This window comes from Ascaphus truei, chromosome 8, assembly GCF_040206685.1.
Source record: "Ascaphus truei isolate aAscTru1 chromosome 8, aAscTru1.hap1, whole genome shotgun sequence".
NCBI classification, from domain to species: Eukaryota; Metazoa; Chordata; class Amphibia; order Anura; family Ascaphidae; genus Ascaphus; species Ascaphus truei.
In genome coordinates, this window is record NC_134490.1 from 18,317,824 (window position 1) to 18,338,410 (window position 20,587).

General features: G+C 41.9%; 1 protein-coding gene across 14 annotated transcripts in view; it reads right to left on the reverse strand.

Annotated features, from left to right (window-relative positions):
* Window positions 1-20,587, reverse strand: part of CAMK2G (calcium/calmodulin dependent protein kinase II gamma) — a 77,311-nt gene continuing 56,724 nt past the window's right edge. For 4 of the 14 annotated variants that reach the window (XM_075610653.1, XM_075610652.1, XM_075610650.1 and 1 more), the window contains 9 exons: window positions 14,943-15,011; window positions 11,992-12,036; window positions 11,173-11,221; window positions 8,321-8,434; window positions 7,037-7,162; window positions 5,188-5,263; window positions 4,807-4,901; window positions 3,999-4,244; window positions 1-2,684 (listed from right to left, as the gene is read on the reverse strand). In XM_075610653.1, the coding sequence (XP_075466768.1) occupies window positions 4,012-4,244; window positions 4,807-4,901; window positions 5,188-5,263; window positions 7,037-7,162; window positions 8,321-8,434; window positions 11,173-11,221; window positions 11,992-12,036; window positions 14,943-15,011 (807 nt within the window). In that variant the 3' untranslated portion in view covers window positions 1-2,684; window positions 3,999-4,011. The remainder of the gene's footprint in view (window positions 2,685-3,998; window positions 4,245-4,806; window positions 4,902-5,187; window positions 5,264-7,036; window positions 7,163-8,320; window positions 8,435-11,172; window positions 11,222-11,991; window positions 12,037-14,942; window positions 15,012-20,587) is intronic. The other 10 variants (XM_075610662.1, XM_075610661.1, XM_075610659.1 and 7 more) reach the window with 5 other exon arrangements.

Below are 20,587 nucleotides of genomic sequence, written 5' to 3' on the forward strand. Positions count from 1 at the left end.
CACGGTTTAAATGTTATTTTATTAAATACCTTCTGTCCAAGGTTTCAATGTAACAAAGCTATGAAGATCTACCAACATTCAGAACAAACAAACACAGGGTAATTGTTTTATTTTTCTATATCATGCAAAGATTCTGCATCAAATGCCTTTCCAAGTCCTGTTTAAAACGTGATATTTATAATATATATTATATATATGCTTACATTAGCCCCATAAGATAACAGTAACAATGCTAGAAGTGTACTGCTTTGTCAGATAATGACCATACCAAGCTAAGGATTGTATCAACTTAAAAAGTAAAACCTGGTTCTGTTTTTTTCCCTCCCCAAAGACAGTGCAAAAAAATGGGGTTCTGTCCAGAAAGATGCACTAAATACAGAGCGATTCTCTTATAATATTAATCAAGTAAACAGACAATGAAGGAGCAGACCTAAAGAAGACATGCATAACTTTATTTTTTTATTTTTCATTTTTATTAAACTGCATATATTTTTTATTTTGTTTGGTTTTCCTTTTATTGTTTTGTTGCAAATGATAAAAAGCCTAAAGCTCTTCTCCCCACCTTGTTAAGATTTAGTGCTGTTGAAAGAAAAACAAACAACAAATGCTCCCCCCCAAAAAAGAATGAAATGACCCCCCCCCCCCCCGTGTGCTCTTATATCACACAAGCACTCCAAACTCTGTACTGAATTTATCCCAGGCATTCTCCGTCAACACGATCACATTTTACCTTCAAGCTACATGCAGTGACTGTTTCTGTCTTTTACATCTCTTATACTTATCTTGGTACCCTGTCATCTCAGTAATTCTAGAGAACATGCTTAGTCCATGTGGAAACCTCCACAAATACAGTTTGTTTTAGAGAGCCCGTCTCATTCTTTTTCTTTGCTACAAGTAGGATTGAGACTACTGCATGCACTCACGCAGCCATTGAGAGCCCACATAAATGGCATGTCCTCGCCAATAAAATCTCTGAGAAGCCTGCTAATTTCTTTATTAAGGCGTCAAAGAAACCCAAGTTGTCCTAATGAAGACGTTTGTGTGTATCAGCATGAACAAATGTGAAACAATTGTATATAGTTAGTGCTTGAAGGGCTGTTCCTACTTCAGATTAGGTGGTGGGTTTGGGTTCCAGCTCATGCTTGGCCTTTGTATGCTTAACAAGCCTGGACAAATGCAACTGAAGGTTGGATCTTCTGTGAACCTGCCCTAAAACCAAAGTATTTTTTTTTTTTTTTTTTTACAAAATCAAAAAGCAGAGGCAAATGCAGCCCAACAGAGACGCTTCAAATTCTCCAGGGGGGGGGGGGGGGGGGGGGAGCAGAGATTTCCCTCGCTTCCAAATTAAAGTTTGCATAATGAGAAGAGCGCAATTTAAGCCAGGGCTTGTGTAGAGGGAAAGCTGAACGAGAGACGGAACAGTGGGTTACCCCCTAAAGACTTGATTTTCTCATAAATGTTAACGAACAGACGCTGTTCACCCTCTTGCAAGAAAATGAGGGGCTTACTAAACCACACACTAGCTTTTGTAGGTGCAGGCAAGCTTAGAAAGACATGCATACTTCTCTACGCACCCAAATGCAGTGTACTGGTTCACTCATGACAGATCACTCATGACATAACAGCAGAGGGCGTGAAGATCTGCTTCATACAAATCAGAATACACAAAGCTATATCTCTGTGAAAATAAACCAACCCCCTCTACATACATACATACCATGGGGTGAAGGCTAATCATAAATCACCTCTCCCATAACATGGCAGTTATTCAAACTACTTTTTCCCCCCCCCAAAGAGTTCTTACCAAAGTAATTATTTCACTATCGCCACAAAGGAAATGTTCCTTCTGCAGGATGTACGTTTATGAATATTCTTGTTCTGCCTTAAAATAAATGCTTGACTTATTCACCCTGACCCTTTCCCACCCTAACAAAAAGGCCAGCGGGCGAATGACCAACCTTCTCCAGCCCGTCGCTGCGCAGAAGGTACAAGAACAGCCTCGGGGCAGAAGTCAGCCCAAAGACATCTGGAAGGTTTCAATAAAGAACAAAAAAAAATAACCTTCTCCTGAGGCTCTTACCTCCCTGCAACGGACCAACATGTTTAACTGCGAGTCAACATTTGAATGAATGAAGATTACAGCAGAGCCCTCATACAAGAGCCTGTGTCTGCTCTGGCTTCTTTACAATCCAGCAGCTCCCAAGTTAACTCGTCTTGCTCTCAGTTTCCAACCTTCTCCTATTCTTATTTTTCTGTTTCTCTCTCTCCCCTCCCCCCCCCCCCTCCCGCCCAAAAAAATACATGCCTGAGGTGGCTGCCCATCCCATTCTAATAAAGCAGCCCCCGTTATGCGCCACCTGGTTTTACAAACAATATATATATACTTTTTTTTTTTTTTCTGTGTGAGAGTTTTTGCTCTTTTTGAAATTTAAAAACACCTCCGTACAGCAGGGACAGACACGATGGATCCATGAAAAACAGCAAAAAGCCAGCAGCTGCTCGAGCCTCAGAATGCATGCAGGGTTTCGTGCATTTGTGGCAGCTGCCGGCATCATATATTTTTTTTTTTTTAAACTTTTTTTTTTTTAATCATTTTTTTTAAAACTTCAGAACGAACAGGACTGTTGCTGCTGCTCAGGCGATCCAGACTCGCTCGCTAAGAAGAGATTCTTCCAGTCGAGAAGCTGAGGGATGTGTAGAGGAATGCAGCGATAAAACAAGTAGGGTGGGAGAGAGAGGGTGGGGGGTGAAAAGGGGTAAAGAGAGAAAAGGGAGCGAGGCAAGGAGAGAGGGGTAAGGAGGGAAAAAGAGAGGGGAAAGGAGGGAAGGAGAGGGGAAAGGAGGCAAGGAGAGAGGGGTAAGGAGGGAAGGAAAGAAGAATAAAGAGGTGAGGAGAGGGGTAAGGAGGGAAGGAGAGAGGGGTAAGGAGGGAAGGAGAGAGGGGTAAGGAGGAAAGGAGAGGGTAAGGAGGGAAGGAGAGAGGGGTAAGGAGGGAAGGAGAGAAGGGTAAGGCGGGAAGGAGAAAAAGGTGTGGTAGAAGGAAAGAGAGAATGGAAGGGAGAGGGGGAAAAAAACCATAAGTTAGTCCCAATAATGTCAGTAAATCTCTCAAGCTACATCTTTCCTAATATGTCTCAACAGACCTTAATTGTATGCGCTAAAAATATTTAAAAAATAAAATCACTGTCTCTAGTAAAAAAAAAAACCCAAGAGGGAAAGATTATCTCATTCTTTACCTCATAACCAAATGACTAGGCCCCCTTTTCCCACAGTTATAGAATGATTTTCAAGGTTGAAAAACCAAACACCCTACTTTGGGATTGTGGCACAAGAATACGTGTAAATCAGGTGCAACCAACCATTTGATAACACTGTACCCTCTACCTTCTCATATATGAAGGTATATGACATGAGGCTGTTGCCAATAAAACGTATTGATCTTTTTTTTTCAATACAAAGAGTGGCGTCTAAAGGACCTCCCCCCATTCATGTGGGAAGAATACAACATTCAAGAGTGTGGTGTCTCAGCCGAAACATGTTTCACGTGTAAGGCTAAGGCCCCGGTCTCTCCGCTGTAACGCGCGCCCGCGAGATTGGCGGCGTTTTCAGCCGATTCCCCGGTCTGCAGCTCACTGCAGGCAGAGAGACCGGGGTGGGGGGGAGGGGGGGGGGCGTGGCGGGGGAGTGACGGGGGCGCGGCCATGACGTCACCCGGCAGGTTCGCCCTCATTGGCTGAACCGCCGGGGGGCGTGCCTAATCGCTCGACGCGAGTTCCTGCTCTCAATTCTATTGAGAGCAGGAGCAGCTCTGGCCCGAGCGCTGCGGCCCCCCCTCGCAGCGGGCCCGGCGCCATTGAGGGGAGGGCTCTCGTCCGTGCAGCGTCCGCCCCAGCAGGCAGCGGGGGACAAGGCCTTAGACCTGTGCACGAGGCATCTGTTGTGGGTTACGAGTCTGTGTAATATAATTCAGCATTTTGTTGTGCAATGTCCATGTCTACCTGTGTTGGTTCCTCACTGGAGTGGGGCAGCAGGGGCCCCGGAGCAGTGGTAATGGACATTCAGCCACTTGCTATCTCTGCGGTACCAGACACGCGTCTCTTCGGACTGGGTAGTGCGGGGTCGGCCCTGAGCGTCGATATACTGTGTCAGGCGGATGTAGGCGATGCAGGCTGCGTCCTCCCCAATGACATGCACATGCGGGTTCAGGATGGTGGTGTGAATAGGCTGCCTGTTTTTGGACAACACTGGAGCGAAAGGAGAGGCAAGAAAAACTTCTCATCTGTACACAGAGCCATGGCACATCTACAGAACAGCTGTCAATGGATTAAGTGTATTATCTTCATACAAACCTAGTATCTATAATTAAACACTTGCACTACAGCACCATAAACCCTTGCAATGGAAACCGGTAATATGGTCAGAAGGCCACAGAGACTTGGGCTCGGAAGTCTTGTTTTCTGACACTTTAATGTATGTATTTTCCAGTTTTTATACAAAGCGTTTTTCCTTTTACTTTGTTGTGTTTTTTTTTTATAGTCATGTTCCTTGATTTGTTGTTTTCGTGTAAAACGCAACATGATGTTAACACGTGACAAATCCTTATTGGACGCCTTTCAAAAGAATGAGCTAGTATACTCTTACACTGGAATGTCTAATTGTTTTGAGGGTAGCTGCTCCCTTATTTAACCTTGCAGCACAAGGATGGTCTTATGGATGTTGGAAAAATGAACTTGGTTGCATGACGAAAAGAGTTCCCGTTTTTGGATCGTTGATTGGAAAGGCAAACAAATAACGAGTGATACTCACAGTTGTCAAAGTAAAACTTATGGAAGTCCATTCCTTCAACAAGATTACCAAGGGCCTCTGGTTCAAACGAGGTCAATCCAGGGTCACAGATCTTTCTATATAAATTGAGAGACAATACTTATTAATTTTATTCCTCTAAATTCACCATTCACAGGACCGGGGAAACATAGGAATCTTCTATCGTGTGCTGTTCTTTGAAAATGTTGCCACCAGGAACATTCCCACATATCCCACAGTAAGAACCACCAGCAGCCTAAAAGCCTGAGTATTCCGACACTGTGTCCTGTTCCTAACCAGTGTCCTGTTCCTAACCAGTGTCCTGTTCCTAACCAGTGTCCTGTTCCTAACCAGTGTCCTGTTCCAGTACCACATGGAACTTACGTGTAGGCTTCAAAATCTCCATTGTTGATCGCTTCAATTAGCTGCTCTGTTATCTTGATGATCTCCTGCTTGCGAACTGGGGGAGAGAAGACAAAACTGTAGCTGAGACCGAACTAAAAAGTAATCATGGCTACTGAATCCGTAGTATGAACCAAAAAGAAGAAGAGGTACAGAACAGGTTTGCACTATTTAACCTCATATCGGATTCCTGAGCCGTCTAAAAAAGTATAACTAAAATTATACCAAAACTGCAGCAAATGTAAAAGGTAAAAAAAAATCATAAATCCTCCCTGTGTTTTATGGCACTTGGCCTGTAGTATACCCATTACTATGCACATTTTCCCTAAAACAGAAATGCACGAACACTTAGCGATAATTAAAGAACACTCACAATAATAACGGTTGCAATTCAAGTGGACACATCTGTTGAGAGGAAGTCAGTGGAGCTGAAAGCCCCATCTTTTTAACGTACATGTTCACTTGTTTTTAGCAAAACATGAGACCATTTTGTGCAAGGATTTTCCCACTTCATTTCTTAGAGCGTAACCCATTTGGGGGCTAAAAATGGTCCATTCCTGGATCCCGTTCTCATGCATTTGAGAAGAAGTTGTATTACTACCGATGGCAACTAGGGACTTGAGTTGGTAGAGGGAAGGTTGGAGACCAGATCATCAGACAGACGGAAGATAAACTCTTCACTTTACATCTGCCTCCCATTCCTTACAGAACTAGATTATTCATTGAGTTTTGTAGGCGTACACTGTCCTTCACAAACTATGGTCCTACCCTCTAGTGCAGAGGTGGGCAACTCCAGTCCTCAAGGGCCACCAACAGGCCAGCTTTTCAGGATATCCCTGCTTCAGCACAGGAGGCTCCATCATTCTGAAGCAGGGATATCCTTAAAACCTGGCCTACTGGTGGCCCCTGAGGAACGGGGTTGGCAACCCCTGGTCTAGATTAGTATATTTAGAGGCAACCCCAACTGCTGCTGGGTGAGTATATTAACTGTCTGAGGACTGTGTGTAAAAAGGAGTATTCTCCTGGTAGGAACTGAGCTCAGAACTTTACACTACCGTTCAGGAGCTCTAATCACTGAACAATACAGTAAAGTCCAAACTAACATACAAGAAGACCAGGTGTAAGCAGCAGCAAGATGGGTAAACCCAAACTCAAATACTCTGCTGTCTGAAATTCATGCAAACCTCTCTTGCACACATTCCCACATCATTGCAAATTAATACACCAAAATCTGTTGCCAAAGGCAATTTGTTTGGTAAATTCATGTATGCCACATGCCCGTAGATCTCTTGGCTATACTCCTATTTTCAGGTTTATAGTTGGTACGGGAACAAGTAAAAATATTAACGCCTACATCTGGTTAAACTTCTACAAAGAACAATTCACATAAAGCTTTTTTTTACAAAGCCACAATAACTCTATGGAGCGTTTTGGGCCCATTCTGCAAGTTGAAAATGATGAACTTTACACGATCTCCCTCATTTGAGGCATTTGAAGGATTCTACCGCGGAATGAGCAGAAGTAAAGAGGATGATTCTGCTTGTGTGAGGCTCTTCCCAGTGTAGTATTTCCACAGAGGAAAGAAGTGTTACCAACAGTTGAGAATGAGCTAATGATGAACATGAATGCTACAGTCGTGTAAATGTTTAGAGTGAACATGGGTAAAGCTATAAAGGACTTGTAATGGAAGACTCCCAGTAGTGGATAGAATAGGTAAGCACTATAGGTTTGCAAAGGATAGAAATGACTGACACACATTGGTAATGAAAAGGAAGGGTTACTATATCACTAGAGGCTCTAATCCACTACAGCCACCCGATGGCTAACTTACACAATGAACCGTTAAGAGAAAACTGGACAACTGGAGTGAGCACAGGCTCCGACTGAGTGCGCTCTAACTCCAGTGTCTGCCCTGGGCTGTCCCAGGCAAGAAGCTTGTCTTCACAAGACTGGGTAGCTGTAAAATAAACAAGTATTAACAGAAGAAAATAAAGATAAGCAAAAATAATACTGCCAGGCATTAATGCAAAATAACAGGAAAAGTGCTTTGGCAAATGGAGAGAATGCAAGCAAACAAAACGAAGGGAGGTCTGGAATTTATGGATGACAAAGTGATGTTTCATTGATTAATTTGGATTCAATTCAGATAGCCAAAAGTTAGGCTTAAGCGGCTTTGGATGTTTCCCAAATGAATCTCTTGCTTTATGGCTGCTGCTGTAACCTTCCATAAAGGAAGAGATTCAGCATTTCTATGGGACTACCAAAACAGGTCAGCAAAGGCTTGTTGAGAATACAACTGGAAAAATAAACATGTACTAAAAAACACAATTTTTAACCAGACCCCCGCCAAATTAGAGGGTGCAGGTAGACCTAAAGAGGCTCCAGCACAGTTGGTGCAAGCCTCAACACTTTCAGTGCCGTGGGGCATGCACCACACTGCATTGCTCCAGTGTATAATGCAGCCCCAATGATATGAAGGGAGCCAGACAGAAGGAAAAGAGGGGAAATAAAATGGAGACAGAAAGGAATGGGAGATAAGGTGTATATACTTTTGTTTTTGTTTAGTACAAATAATAGAATGGAATTAAGTAGTGTACTTATACTTCTCCAGAACGGTCTGGCTAACACGTCGAGTACACCAGGGAGAAGGAGCGGCTCAGTGAGTAACGACACTGATTCGGATAACAATGATACTGAGTTTGAAGCAGAGGAACCTTGTTCAAATACTGGTACCAGCTCCTTGGACAAGTAATTTTAGCTCCCCATGGCAGTGACTGTGTATGTAACCATCCTATGTGTTGCATACCCCACACTATATTGTGGTGCTTTGAATCTCATTGGGAGAAAAGTACTCTATGAAATAAAGTTATTATTAAGGTATTATTAATTCCATTTAATTAGTTGTACTATTAAGTGACAATCTTGGTAGACACTTAGCAAAATTTACATGTAAAATGGCAACAAAAAAGCGAATTAAAAAACATGAAGATGAATTGCATCTAAAACATATGGTTAAGGGGGTGTGCTATATCCTGGTCTCTTTATATCTACAGTACAAAACAGGAGAGGCAGGACATGACTGGAGGGATATCAGAGCACTGCACTCAGGACTTACTAGCAGAGTCACATAGCCCAAACTGGGACTGCAGGGACTGAGTCTGTGTTTTGCTTTCACTCTGGCTCCATCCTTGGAGAAGCAAAGGGCCCTCCCCAGGACAAAAAAGGGATGCTGGCAGGATCGCAGCAAGTTAACAAATACACAGAAAATATGAATGCAGTTTCATGCAGTAAGTACAAAGAAAATGAAGTTATTTACAGACTAGCACTGGGTCAGATGACTGAACGGTTGTCGTATGAAATCACTTCTATCCTTCTTTACAACGTGACAACATGATGCAGTATACATAGTAATAATGTATACCCAGTCATTACCACTTTATTACATTCATGTCTTCCACTGAGATTTCACTTTCACGAAATCCCCTCATTTATCACAAGCCGTATAATATTGTTCCAGCATTTGTATGTATTGTAAAAGGTGAAGTCCATGACCTTTTCCACATACACTGTACTTGCATTAGCACTGCACCAGGAGCAGCCAACTCCAATCCTCATGGGCGAATAACAGGTCAGGTTTTTTTGGATATCCCAGCTTCAGCACAGGTGGCAATGTAGCACACAGACAGAGACACACACACACAGACACAGGTATGTGAGCATTTCCATAGAAGACACTGCATCATGGTAATCTAATGGCATTGACCTCTTTGTGAAAATAAACATGGTCATGCAGTGCAGAATGATTTATCCTATACTCTCTGCGCCTGATCACGCATGCGCAGAGAGAATAGGCTAAATAGAGCTGTTGCGATTGGCCACTGCATGTCATTGGAGACTCCTGGTGGTGGTTTTTCGCGGTTTTAATGATTAATGAATTCACATCATCTGTTTGCACTGGTTTATGGGTATATAAATCTTTCACGGCCATAGTCCTGCCGCACTTCCCTGAAGAAGGTCCTCCTATTTGGACCGAAACATTGGATTTTGTGGGCCATCTCTTCCAATACAATTTTACTTTCAAAATGCAAGCCGACACACACCAAGACCAAACTGGAGCAGATAACTGATATGTTCAAGCTAAGAGATGCAACGTGAGAATGCCACCGATACAGCTACCCTGTAAAATTATATCTGTTTGAATACAAAATAAAAACAGAAAACAAAAAACACTTTTCATTTACAGTCATCACTGCACGGTGTGCTCACTGCACGGTGTGCTCACTGCACGGTGTGCTCACTGCACGGTGTGCTCACTGCACGGTGTGCTCACTGCACGGTGTGCTCACTGCACGGTGTGCTCACTGCACGGTGTGCTCACTGCACGGTGTGCTCACTGCACGGTGTGCTCACTGCATGTTTGCAAATGCTACACTACGTGGCAACAGGGAATACTAACAAGATAAAGTATTAATAATAAATATTAAAACTCTGCCAATGCCACCCAAAATCCCTTTGTCATTCCCCAATGCTCCACCACTGTTAGAATACAGTTGAATTATTCTGTTCTCCCTGATGCCCTGACCCCAAAGGAAGTAGCACAAGGAAATGTACTTTTATCATGACCCCTTTGCTGATTTTAGGGTCAATAACACATTGCTAGAGCCACTTTGCCCCATTAAGTACCGTATTACTTCTGATCATCAGTAACCATAATCCTTTTAAATATACTCTTTGGATATCAGATTTAAAGCCCCATTAACACGTATTTAACTCTTACTACCATTATATAAGGGAATTGCAATAAAGTGCGAGCCCCTCGTCGTGTGAGATGATCTTCTCCCCTATATGACCTATTTTGAAAGTGAGCTCCATGCGGATCCCTTTAAAGCAGACTGCCCACCTGCGATAAAGTGTCTCTATTTTATTTTAATTTGGTTTTATAAAAGCCCACACCCAAAATAAAACGTGGGAAATAAAATGCACAGTTTAAATAAATAAATAATTAATCTCCAAGCAGGGAAAAAACCTTAGAGGCAAAACCAGACATGCTACTGCATGGTATTGTGAGGAAGTGCTCGTGTAACTGCTGCGACGATCAGGGCTGAGATATACAGCAGTTTTTTAGCATGTTACATTTTAAGAGCCCAAGCAGAAAACATACCGAGTTTTGTATAATAGAGTGAGAAATCCAGGCAAAGTAAGGCATAGTCTGGCACTCACAGGGTTATAAACATACCTCCTAGGATATTTCTGCTAACAGAAACAGAGACCCCCCCCCCTTTTAAAAAAAAAAATACATATTCTTTAAATGTTAAAAAAAAAGCAGAAGTTTGAGTTTATAAATTAAGAAGTTACTTGAACTCTATACTAGGGGGGGCACAAACGTTCTTTTTTTGCGCCCCCTTGCCTGCTCTCCGGCATCATTTGATGCATCGCCATGACAACGCAGCATCACCAGAAGCCGGCTGAGAGCAGGTAAGAGGGAGTCACAGAGGCCTCGCGTGCTCCCCCGGCATTTAATTTATATGTTGTGGTGAAGAGCGTGGGGCCTCTGTAAGTGCCGTGCACCCCCCCCCCCAGAAAATGTTGCGCCCCCCAGTTCTATACCACGGAGCCTCCTCACACACTGACTTCTGTGTGATGCCTAGCGATGCAGGCACCTACATGTGTAAAATGCATCATATAAAGCAAAGGTGGCCAACTCCAGTCCTCAAGGGCCACCAACAGGTCAGGTTTTCAGGATATCCTTGCTTCAGCACAGGTGGCTCAGTCAAAGACTGAGCCACTGATTGAGCCACCTGTGCTGATGCAGGGATATCCTGAAAATCTGACCTGTTGGTGGCTCTTGAGGACTGGAATTGCCCACCACTGACATAAATTCTCTCTCCACTGTGCTGCGTTGACCAAACGTAGCCTGACCTCACCCCGCTGCTCCCGCCCCTCGGACTGTCCTACTGGAATATCTACCTTTTAGATCCTCATCTTCAGTGGTGGTGTTGCAGCTCTCAGTGGATCCCTGCAGGGAAAAATAGGGGAAAGTATCTAAATAAGTACGTACGTACATCTTTATTTATATGGTGCCATTACTGTACATAGAGCTTCCCAGCTGTAATACCCCTGACATAATATAAATAACAAATAATACAAACAACACACAATGGGAAGAAGCGCTTCAGACATAAAAGTGACATTTAGGAGTAGGCGTCCCTGCTCCGAAGAGCTTACAATATGCACAATGCCATGTATCCTACTCCCTGCTGCCATTGTAAGAGAGACCTTGCAAATACGCAGCGCTACAGATTGGCCAGGAAAGATATATTGCTGAAAGTGTCAGTTAAGAAACGTACATCTAACATAAAAAGTGATCACTGTCACAAGTGCCATCAACACAGTGGGAAAGCAGTGCATGGTTAGCCTGTATAGAAGTGAAAGGGTTTGCAAAAGTGTGTGTAGTATCTCAGAACACATACGGTTAATACTTCCCTCCTCCCTCCCCCCCCTCCATTTTTGCTAAATTTCCATAATTATCCATCTTCCTCCCCTCAAAAAGTTTTCCCCCAGGAAAGAAAACATTGTCGCTAACGGAGAAAACTCAGCCGGCCAAAAAGTGAAGTGTCCCGATGGAGGAATTGTGACAATGTTATGTGTACAGCACTGCGTATACTGCAGCACTCTACTGTACTAGGAAAAATGATTACAGCTTGGGTGTTTTCTCCATGATAATATTGGGCCCGAAAATCAAAAACAGACAAAGCAGAAAGAAAAAAAAAGGAAGTTCAATCTTACTTTTATGCCATCAGTTGCGTTGTGGACAACAGTTGTTTGAGGTTCCTAAAAAAGAAAAAAAAAGGAGGGGTGGGAGCAGAGACTTAAATCATTGCAAATAAACAGCAAGCAGGACACAGGACATCAGAAGACCCACAGAGTACGCCGCAAGCATACAAAACGCACACTGAACACAAATATAACACACATACAGCTACAGGTGTAGTTAGAATCTCAATAGAAATTCTTACACAGACAATCAAATATATGCTGCACACACGGGCAATACAAGCAAGCATACATGAATGCAATATTAGGAAATCGTACCGATGCAGTGATACAGGAGGGGAAATAAAACAGTTACTGTCAAACACGGGATCAGAAGACAATCGGGAAAGTGCAATACAGCAGGTTTTTCATTCAGCTCCCTTAGAGTCAGAGTAAGCACATTCATTTAATATCAGGAAAAGGTTTTCTAAGAGAGATGCAGGAACACCGACATAAGAAAATAATAACAGTGCAACATAAAGCCATTTACTTTAAGATTTCCTTTTCCCAAGGGAGCCAGACATGCAGGGAAAGGCTGGAGGAAGTACAGTTCCCCCCCCCCAAAATGCAAGTTCAGTGCATACATCGCTTTCTGACAACCTTTTCCTTCAAAACACACACGTACCTCAAAAGTACCTGGAAAAGACTATATAGAAACTAACCAACAGTCATAAAACCAAGTTTACAGGAGACGTGCACAACAGGACGCGGGGGTACTCCTATATAATGGGATCTGGGCAAGCTACTGGAGACTAGTTCCTTATGGTATATAGGTGAATAAAGTGGTCAAACACTGCAGTTGCAGCACGAAGCAGATCCTGGCTGCAGAATGGGCGAGAGTGGTAGATTTATGGCAAGTGAACAAAGTAGAGTTGCAGCACTAAGGCCCAGATCTACGAAGCCGCTTTAACATGACCTAACGTGATGCTAATCTAACTTGAGATGCTTATTATTCCAATTCTTAAATGACCACCTTTCTCTGGGTTTCATGGAGCATCTTAATGGTTGCAAGTTGCGCTCGTCTATAGATGTTCCTCCAGACCCTGAATCTCTTGTCAATGTGCATTTAATTGTAGCCTTGATATTCTCGGCAGCCGTGGCTTACAGAGTAGGCCGTGTGAAATTATTGGTATGAGAGATGAGTTGGAAACCCAATCAGACAAGTGCACAGTCAGACTGCCCAGCGAGTTCATAAAACAAAGATGTCTCATAAAGCCTGTGCAGGAAGCAGTCTAAAAAAAGTCACACAAGACATATGTGCGAGCACTTTCACACACAGTACAAGCATATCCAAGCACACATACAGCTGTATTAATACATGAATGTACCAAAACTTGTAATTCAACAGGACAATGTTAATAATGCGCATTGTGAAGAGGGTCAAAGGCATAGCATTCAAAGTCCAGGGATTCAACAGTGTTAACTTTGTGGTTTCTGGACATACAATATAATGGAACAATTCTATATTTACAGGACTCGAATGAATAAGTGTAGCCAATGGCACTGGGACCTGGGGCCAAAGTTTGTCTTTAAACGTTAAAATTGAGACAGGCCTTCAGGGCCACGAATAATTTTTTGAAAAAGTTCCATTTAGATTTTTCTTTTTTTTCCTTTTAGCATGGCCTTTGTCTCACTTCCTTATGGTTAAATATCAAATTTCCATAGGTCAGAGTTGGGCAGTCACAGGCCCGGGAAGACCCAAAACAGGCTATATTTTCAAAATGACAGTGCCTGAATGTTTACCATATAAATACCATGTAAATTGGTCACATGGAATTTAAGAAATCCAAAAGTCCTTAATCTGATTGTACCCTTTGAAGGTCTGAACTAGCCCATCTCTACCGTAGACCGTTACAATTTTCATTAAAAGTGGAGCTGTGTGAGGCCCTAGAGTGAAGCTTCCACACCACCACAGAAACTCAATATCAAAAGTAAAAGTTATAAACCGTTCTGAAAATAACCTATGATGGAAATGTAATACAACAGAGCGCACGATGGGAGTCACAATGACACTAGACTGGTGACTGCATGCATCCCTCTTCGATGAATGTTTGAGAGCCATCACGTTCACGTTTTAAGTAACTCAACACTCTGCATCTTGGTGCAAACTAGAGATCCATCAAGCTCTTCAGTGCTGAGGGGCCAGGGAATGCAATGTACTACTGTCTTGTACTGTGACTCATATGAAGAGATCTGATTATATGTTATCCAATATGGGAAAAAGCATCTTGGTGTTTTTTTGTGTATAAAAAAATGCAGCTCTTGCCTGCATGACAAGACGTGTAAATATAAGTTAAGAATCAGTTCAACAAGTGGTTTATCATTAACTGTATTGATTCGTAACTCTTCTACAAGCCTGTATTTAAGTCCAATTCCAAATTTCTCCCTAAAGGGATACAATGGGGGGGAAGAACCCTTTCACCAGCACTAAAATGTATAACATTATGGGTTTTGGCTAAGTAATTGACAACAAAATGTTGAAGAAAATGTTTTTTTGATGGGGTGGTGTTAAGAAGACTTTTTTATTATATGACACTACAGTACTGTGTGTTGTAGTATCTGTTTTTTAATAATGCAGTACCAGCCTAGCACGCCATGACAATATGATGAGAGCCATGCTAGTCCTTGCCTTACCTCTCCTACAAACCAATGCGTTTACACTGACCCCCTGGTTCCTTTGTTATAATCCCATGCATACCGTCACCAATCATGTAGGAATCCCAGGAGGCCACTACCCACTTCATACCGTTAAATAAAGGAACTAAATACATCACAATCAAAGTAAACATGAACACAATAACTAAGCAAAGAGCAAATAAAATGCAAACATGAAAACTGTAGGTCACAGCACAGGCAACATCCCCACTGCTCACAGCCCATACATGGAAAACCCATGAAGAAGAAATAGTAGATGGGGAAGATACCATTGATGTCTGCATTGGGGGGTTTTCTTTTGCTGGGCTTACTATGCTGTTTTTGTTGTTGGTCTGCGGCTGAGATAAAAAAACAGATGGTTTAGTCCTGTTAACAGGGTGAGCTGGTTTAGATCTTCACAAGAAAAGGTATCTGTCTCCTCTCTCCAGATGAAATTAATGGGAGTACATAATTGTTACCTCAAAAACCAGAAGGGAAAGAAAAAAAACCTAACCTTTAATAAAAAAATGGATAGCAATGACAAAATCTCTACTGATATGACTACTGATTGAAGCAATGATAAACAGTTGGTTAGGAACAAATACAAAGCTTTGGTGGAACAAAAGATGGTGCTGAAGATTTTCTGAGGTTTTTGATGAGACACTGGCATGACTTCCTGCTAAGCGCTGTAAACGAACAAATGCCGATATCTTAGTTAATGGAAGGCAAGAACAAGGCAACACTGAACATGAAAAGGAATGAGGGGACCATCAACCAGGGTGGTAGGTATGGGAAGTGGAAAACCCCAGATTTAAGCCGTGGTGGGAAAACAGCATGTGAACGGAGTGAAAGCCAAAAGCAGGGCCCCGCCGTGCTATCACATGGCACAAGTAGGACCACAATCTCAGCTGTCACTGGTAATAACCAAGACTTGCACGTGCCAATATATCCACAGTTCTATCAACTATGACTTGCCATTCTCGCCTGCTGTATGATGCTTTTCAGTGCAATGGCTTTAAAACCCTTGCACTTCACTCACTAAGTTACCCATAATAGCAAATAATTTACTTGAGAAAGCGCTCCCATTCCCAAAGTCCCAACACCTTACTGAAACGGAATAGTTACACTAGTTTATACAGACCCACATAATAATCACAGCTTTATGTGAAGTGTATCACAGCTGAGCTGACTGGATTAGTCTGGGCATAAAGTTGGGAGAATTTATAGTATACAACTTATTTTTTGTTAAGTATGAATGTGTCAAAATTCACAATATGCCATCACATAATCATCATCACTTTCTGTATCCTTTAACCATGTAAATATATCTAATCCTAGATGTACATCTTCATTACAATATACTTATTACATTGTCTAATTATAGAGGATAATTCCATTTCTAGTAAACTTGACCTCTTATTAAAATATTTCAATCTACCTACAAATCCTGTACGTTTCCACTATCTGAATACTGCAAAGTTGCTAGCAGTGTGTCAGACAGCAAGGGTGCTCAGCTACTGTCCTGTAGCCCAACCCCTCCCACCCCCCCCCCCCCCCCCCCAACAGGTCAGATTTTCAGGATATCCCAGCTTCAGCACAGGTGCCTCAGAGGCTCAGTCGAAGCTGGGATATCCTGGAAACCTAACCTGTTGGGGGGAATTGAGGACTTGAGTTGAGCACCCCCTGTCCTACAGTACCAAGTGACTAACCATATTTAATTGTAAGTTATACTCAATGTGTTTATTTTGGAAACCTTATTGCCAAAACTAAATATATTAATTAATTTACACTTCTTGCTTCCACTATGGCCATCATAATAAAAATCAATAAGTTCTCAACCAGGTAGGAAAAGTGTAACAACGCTCATTGGCCTGCGTGATCTTGAGTTAGTTGCACTGATGCTTTATGTGAATAAATCACACACATGGCCCATTACCTTAAATGTAAACATGTTAAGATAATCTAATCAATAAAGGAATCTTTGCAGTGTATGTGATCACCTGGATAATTTAATTCTGAAGTCATTCCTAAAATAACCCAGGTTGAAAAGGCAGTTCCATAAACTGTTTATTAGTGAAATGTTTGAAACCATGCTAAATTTTAAAACCACAAGGGAATTCAAATTAGCAATAGTGCTATTACAGACCTCGTACATTCTGCTGCTGGACACTTAACCGACTACCTATTAATCCCTTCAGTGCTGGAGTGCTGTTTGGTACCCAAGGGGGTTAAAAGTACCCAAGGAAACTATTTTTAGCTAAAACACATCATCCAGATGTCCAATGAGTATGAGTCATCCCATATTAAGTTTCCTATCACAGCTCCACCAAGCAGCTGGTAATGTCAAAACCCAATGAACTGCTGTTTCAACTAATCTTTTACAAATACGACTTCACGCAGGAAAAGAGATAACACTAATCTACTTGCACCATAATTACATTGATGACCAACTTTATTTGTATTTAGCTTTAGTAGTATAGTCACGGAGAAAGGTGCTTTTTTTTTTTTTTACTATTATTACTTATTGCACTAAGAAGAGTCTATAACTATTTCAATGTGACCTTGGAAAAGTCACTGTTACTTCCCTCCATTTCACATCAGATTGTAAACTCTCAAAAGGCTGTAGCTTTCAAATCTCTTTGCAGTGACCACCTCCAGGTTTTGGAATAAGCAATGCTTTTGCAAACACGGGCGTTGCGGTATTAATTACCGCAAAAAAACACTGCTTTAAGGCAGGGGTGCTAAACTCCAGCCTTCCCCCCATCCCCCCCACAGGTCAGGGTTTCTGGATATCCCAGCTTCAGCACAGGTGGCTCAATCAGAGGCTCATTCTTTGATTGAGCCACCTGAGCTGAAGCAGGGATATCTTGACCTGTTGAGGAGGGGTTGAGGACTGGAGTTGAGCTCCGCTAAGGGATTTATTTGGCGGCGTTTCTGAAACCATGAACTGGTATAATTTAGACACAAGATACATGATTATACCCTGAATAGTTTTAGTTTTGCAACAAGCCTGCCATTCCCTCTGTCTTCTAACTATACTAACAGGAGCCATTAATAGTGATCGAGATGAGGGCAGATGGTGATACACACAGGTTGCTGGTCTCAGAGACCTGCATGCTTTCTCCATTCGTCAACAAACATATTGAAAATGTTCAGAGAGAAGAATTACTTACTAACCTACTTGTCTAGAGTAGCTAATTAAGTGGCAATGCCTCATCAATTTCTCAGAATAGTTACATAAAAGTAGCTTTTGTTTTTGTACCTTAATGGCCATTTAAACCCCGTCAGATGTGGCGTAAAATGATCATGTACATCCCGTTGCATTTGGATATATAGATTTCAAGATATAAACCAGATCGGAAAGGGTTAACATTAGTATGGTGCTTTTCAAACGTGTGCTTTGTGCAGCTAATAGTGAGTGCTAATTAATGTGAGCTTTGGTTCTTCATCGGCCCGAGTTACCGGAGATGACTGCTTTTAATGGATTGGGTGCTTGATGTGTCCTGGTGATTTATTCTTTTACAGCTGAACTTGGTTATTAATATACTGTAGTTAAGAATCTTATTTTGATTCCTGAAGGTATTATTATGGGTGCTCCAATTTGGAACAAAGAGGTGTGTGTGTGTGTGTGTGTGTGTGTGTGTGTGTGTGTACACAATGTATGTCAGTTAGTGGCATTGCAATACGAACATCTTTCCTGAGGCAGGCAGAGGAAAAGCAATGCACAGACAGATAAAAGCAATGACAGATATAAGACACATTTCTCTGAATGGGGGACAGTGTCTGGAATAATCCGATTCACAGCTTGTCATAAATGGTGATAAAATTGAAATTACAGAGCTCATAGAGTTAACAGCTAAAGATCAGTTACTTATTAGACATTATACAATTTACCCAACTGTTCCTACACATTGATTATCTTTTACACCCCCACTCACTCATTTTATGTTTAATGAGAGATATTTTAATTATTTTGCCATTAAATGCTATATTTGAATTGTCTTGATGTGCAGTCAAGAGAATTTCTTATGAGGGTCTATCCTATTGACCCTCGCCTATGTTGATGCATTGGGAGATAGAATTTGATTAAGCTGTGTGCGATTATTTATATACTTTATAACCCATGAAAATGTATCCTGTAAGTGTGGATTTGTCACGATCAGGGATTATCCACAGATCTGCATTTCAGTAGTGAAAATGTTAGCTGTCTATTTGGAATGGCATGTAAGTACACGGAGGTTAAATTATTTCACACAAGTTTCTATAGGAGAAAAATGTAGGGGAACTTTGTGTAATAGGAGACTGCAGTGGAACCGTTGTAGTGTTGCATAATTGAGTGGCAAGTTTACTGGTATTTACTGGTATGGTATTTCCATTAACTTCATCTCTTCTTCCCTGCACGCAGACAATGTACTACAAAAAAGTGTGTCCATTTAAAAAATAAAATGATTTTTAGGTAGACTGTACCTAATCCTACTTCATAAAAAGATATGGTGTGTGTGTGTGTGTGTGTGTGTGTGTGTGTGTGTGTGTGTGTGTGTGTGTGTGTGTGTGTGTGTGTGTGTGTGTGTGTGTGTGTGTGTGTGTGTGTGTGTGTGTGTGTGTGTGTGTGTGTGTGTGTGTGTGTAAAGAATATCACCTGTGAGCACATTCACATGTCTTAGACAGGTCTGCAACCCTGCCTTTCAACCATTATCACCTAGCATACAGTGCTTCCACTGCAGCAAGGGATTCTGGGAAATGACATGCAAATGAGCACACAGGTGATAGGTGAAAGGCAGGGTTGCAGACCTGCCTAAGACATGTGAATGTGTTCACAAGTGATATTCTTTATTGGCTATATGCCAAAGGTGGAGGTTTTTTGTTGCCTTTTTCACCCACCATAACTTAAAGTGTGTGTGTGTGTGTGTATGTGTGCATGCGTGTGTGTATGTGTGTATGTGTGTATGTGTGTATGTGTGCATGCGTGTGTGTGTGTGTATGTGTGCATGCATGCGTGTGTGTATGTGTGTGTATGTGTGTGTATGTATATGTGTGTGTATGTGTATGTGTATGTGTGTGTATGTGTATGTGTATGTGTATGTGTATGTGTATGTGTGTGTGTGTGTGTGTGTGTGTGTGTGTGTGTGTGTGTGTGTGTGTGTGTGTGTGTGTGTGTGTGTGTGTGTGTGTGTGTGTATATATATATATATATATATATATATATATATATATCTCATACACCTTTTTAGTCATACGGTAGGCATTTCATCACTAATTGGCTAAAGTGTGCGATCATTAACCTACAGTATAGAAGCAAAAAGCTGAGACATTCAGAGTTGCTGATTCAACTGATTAAACTTGGTCCGCACCTTAGTGCAAAATCAAACGTATGTAACATTTACATTTGCTTGTAGGGGTGATCAGATCCAATTCCCTAAAGCTTATGTATACTTTCTACATTCCACTGGGTGGTGCTGTGTTTAGTATTTAATTCCAAATGCAGTTACACCGTTGCATACAATATAAAAATAATAATATACAAGACAAGGGGCCATATTTAGTGAGCGATGCTAAACCGTGAGTCACCATACCGCCCAAAATGTATGAGAGAGTTCCCAGTGGAATTTAGAATGCCTCACTTACCCCCTTACTAACTAAAGTGCGTTAGTGCACGCGGAAAACTGCCACTTTGGTGAATGTGCGTTCCCGATCTGCACTAGCACACTTTAGTAAATAAGGGGGGTAGCCTGCTTAAGACCTGACCGGGGGTCCGCAGTCTGCGAACGTTCTCCTACACCCATTGGGAAATAAGAGGCGGTATGTGCACTACGTACGGCTACATTGGCGGAGTACCGGGCCTGACCTATGCCCCAAAGCAGTGCTATTCACTCACTTGCAAGAGGTACCACAGATTTACAATGAACTGGGGAAAAAATGTGTGTAAAAAAAACTG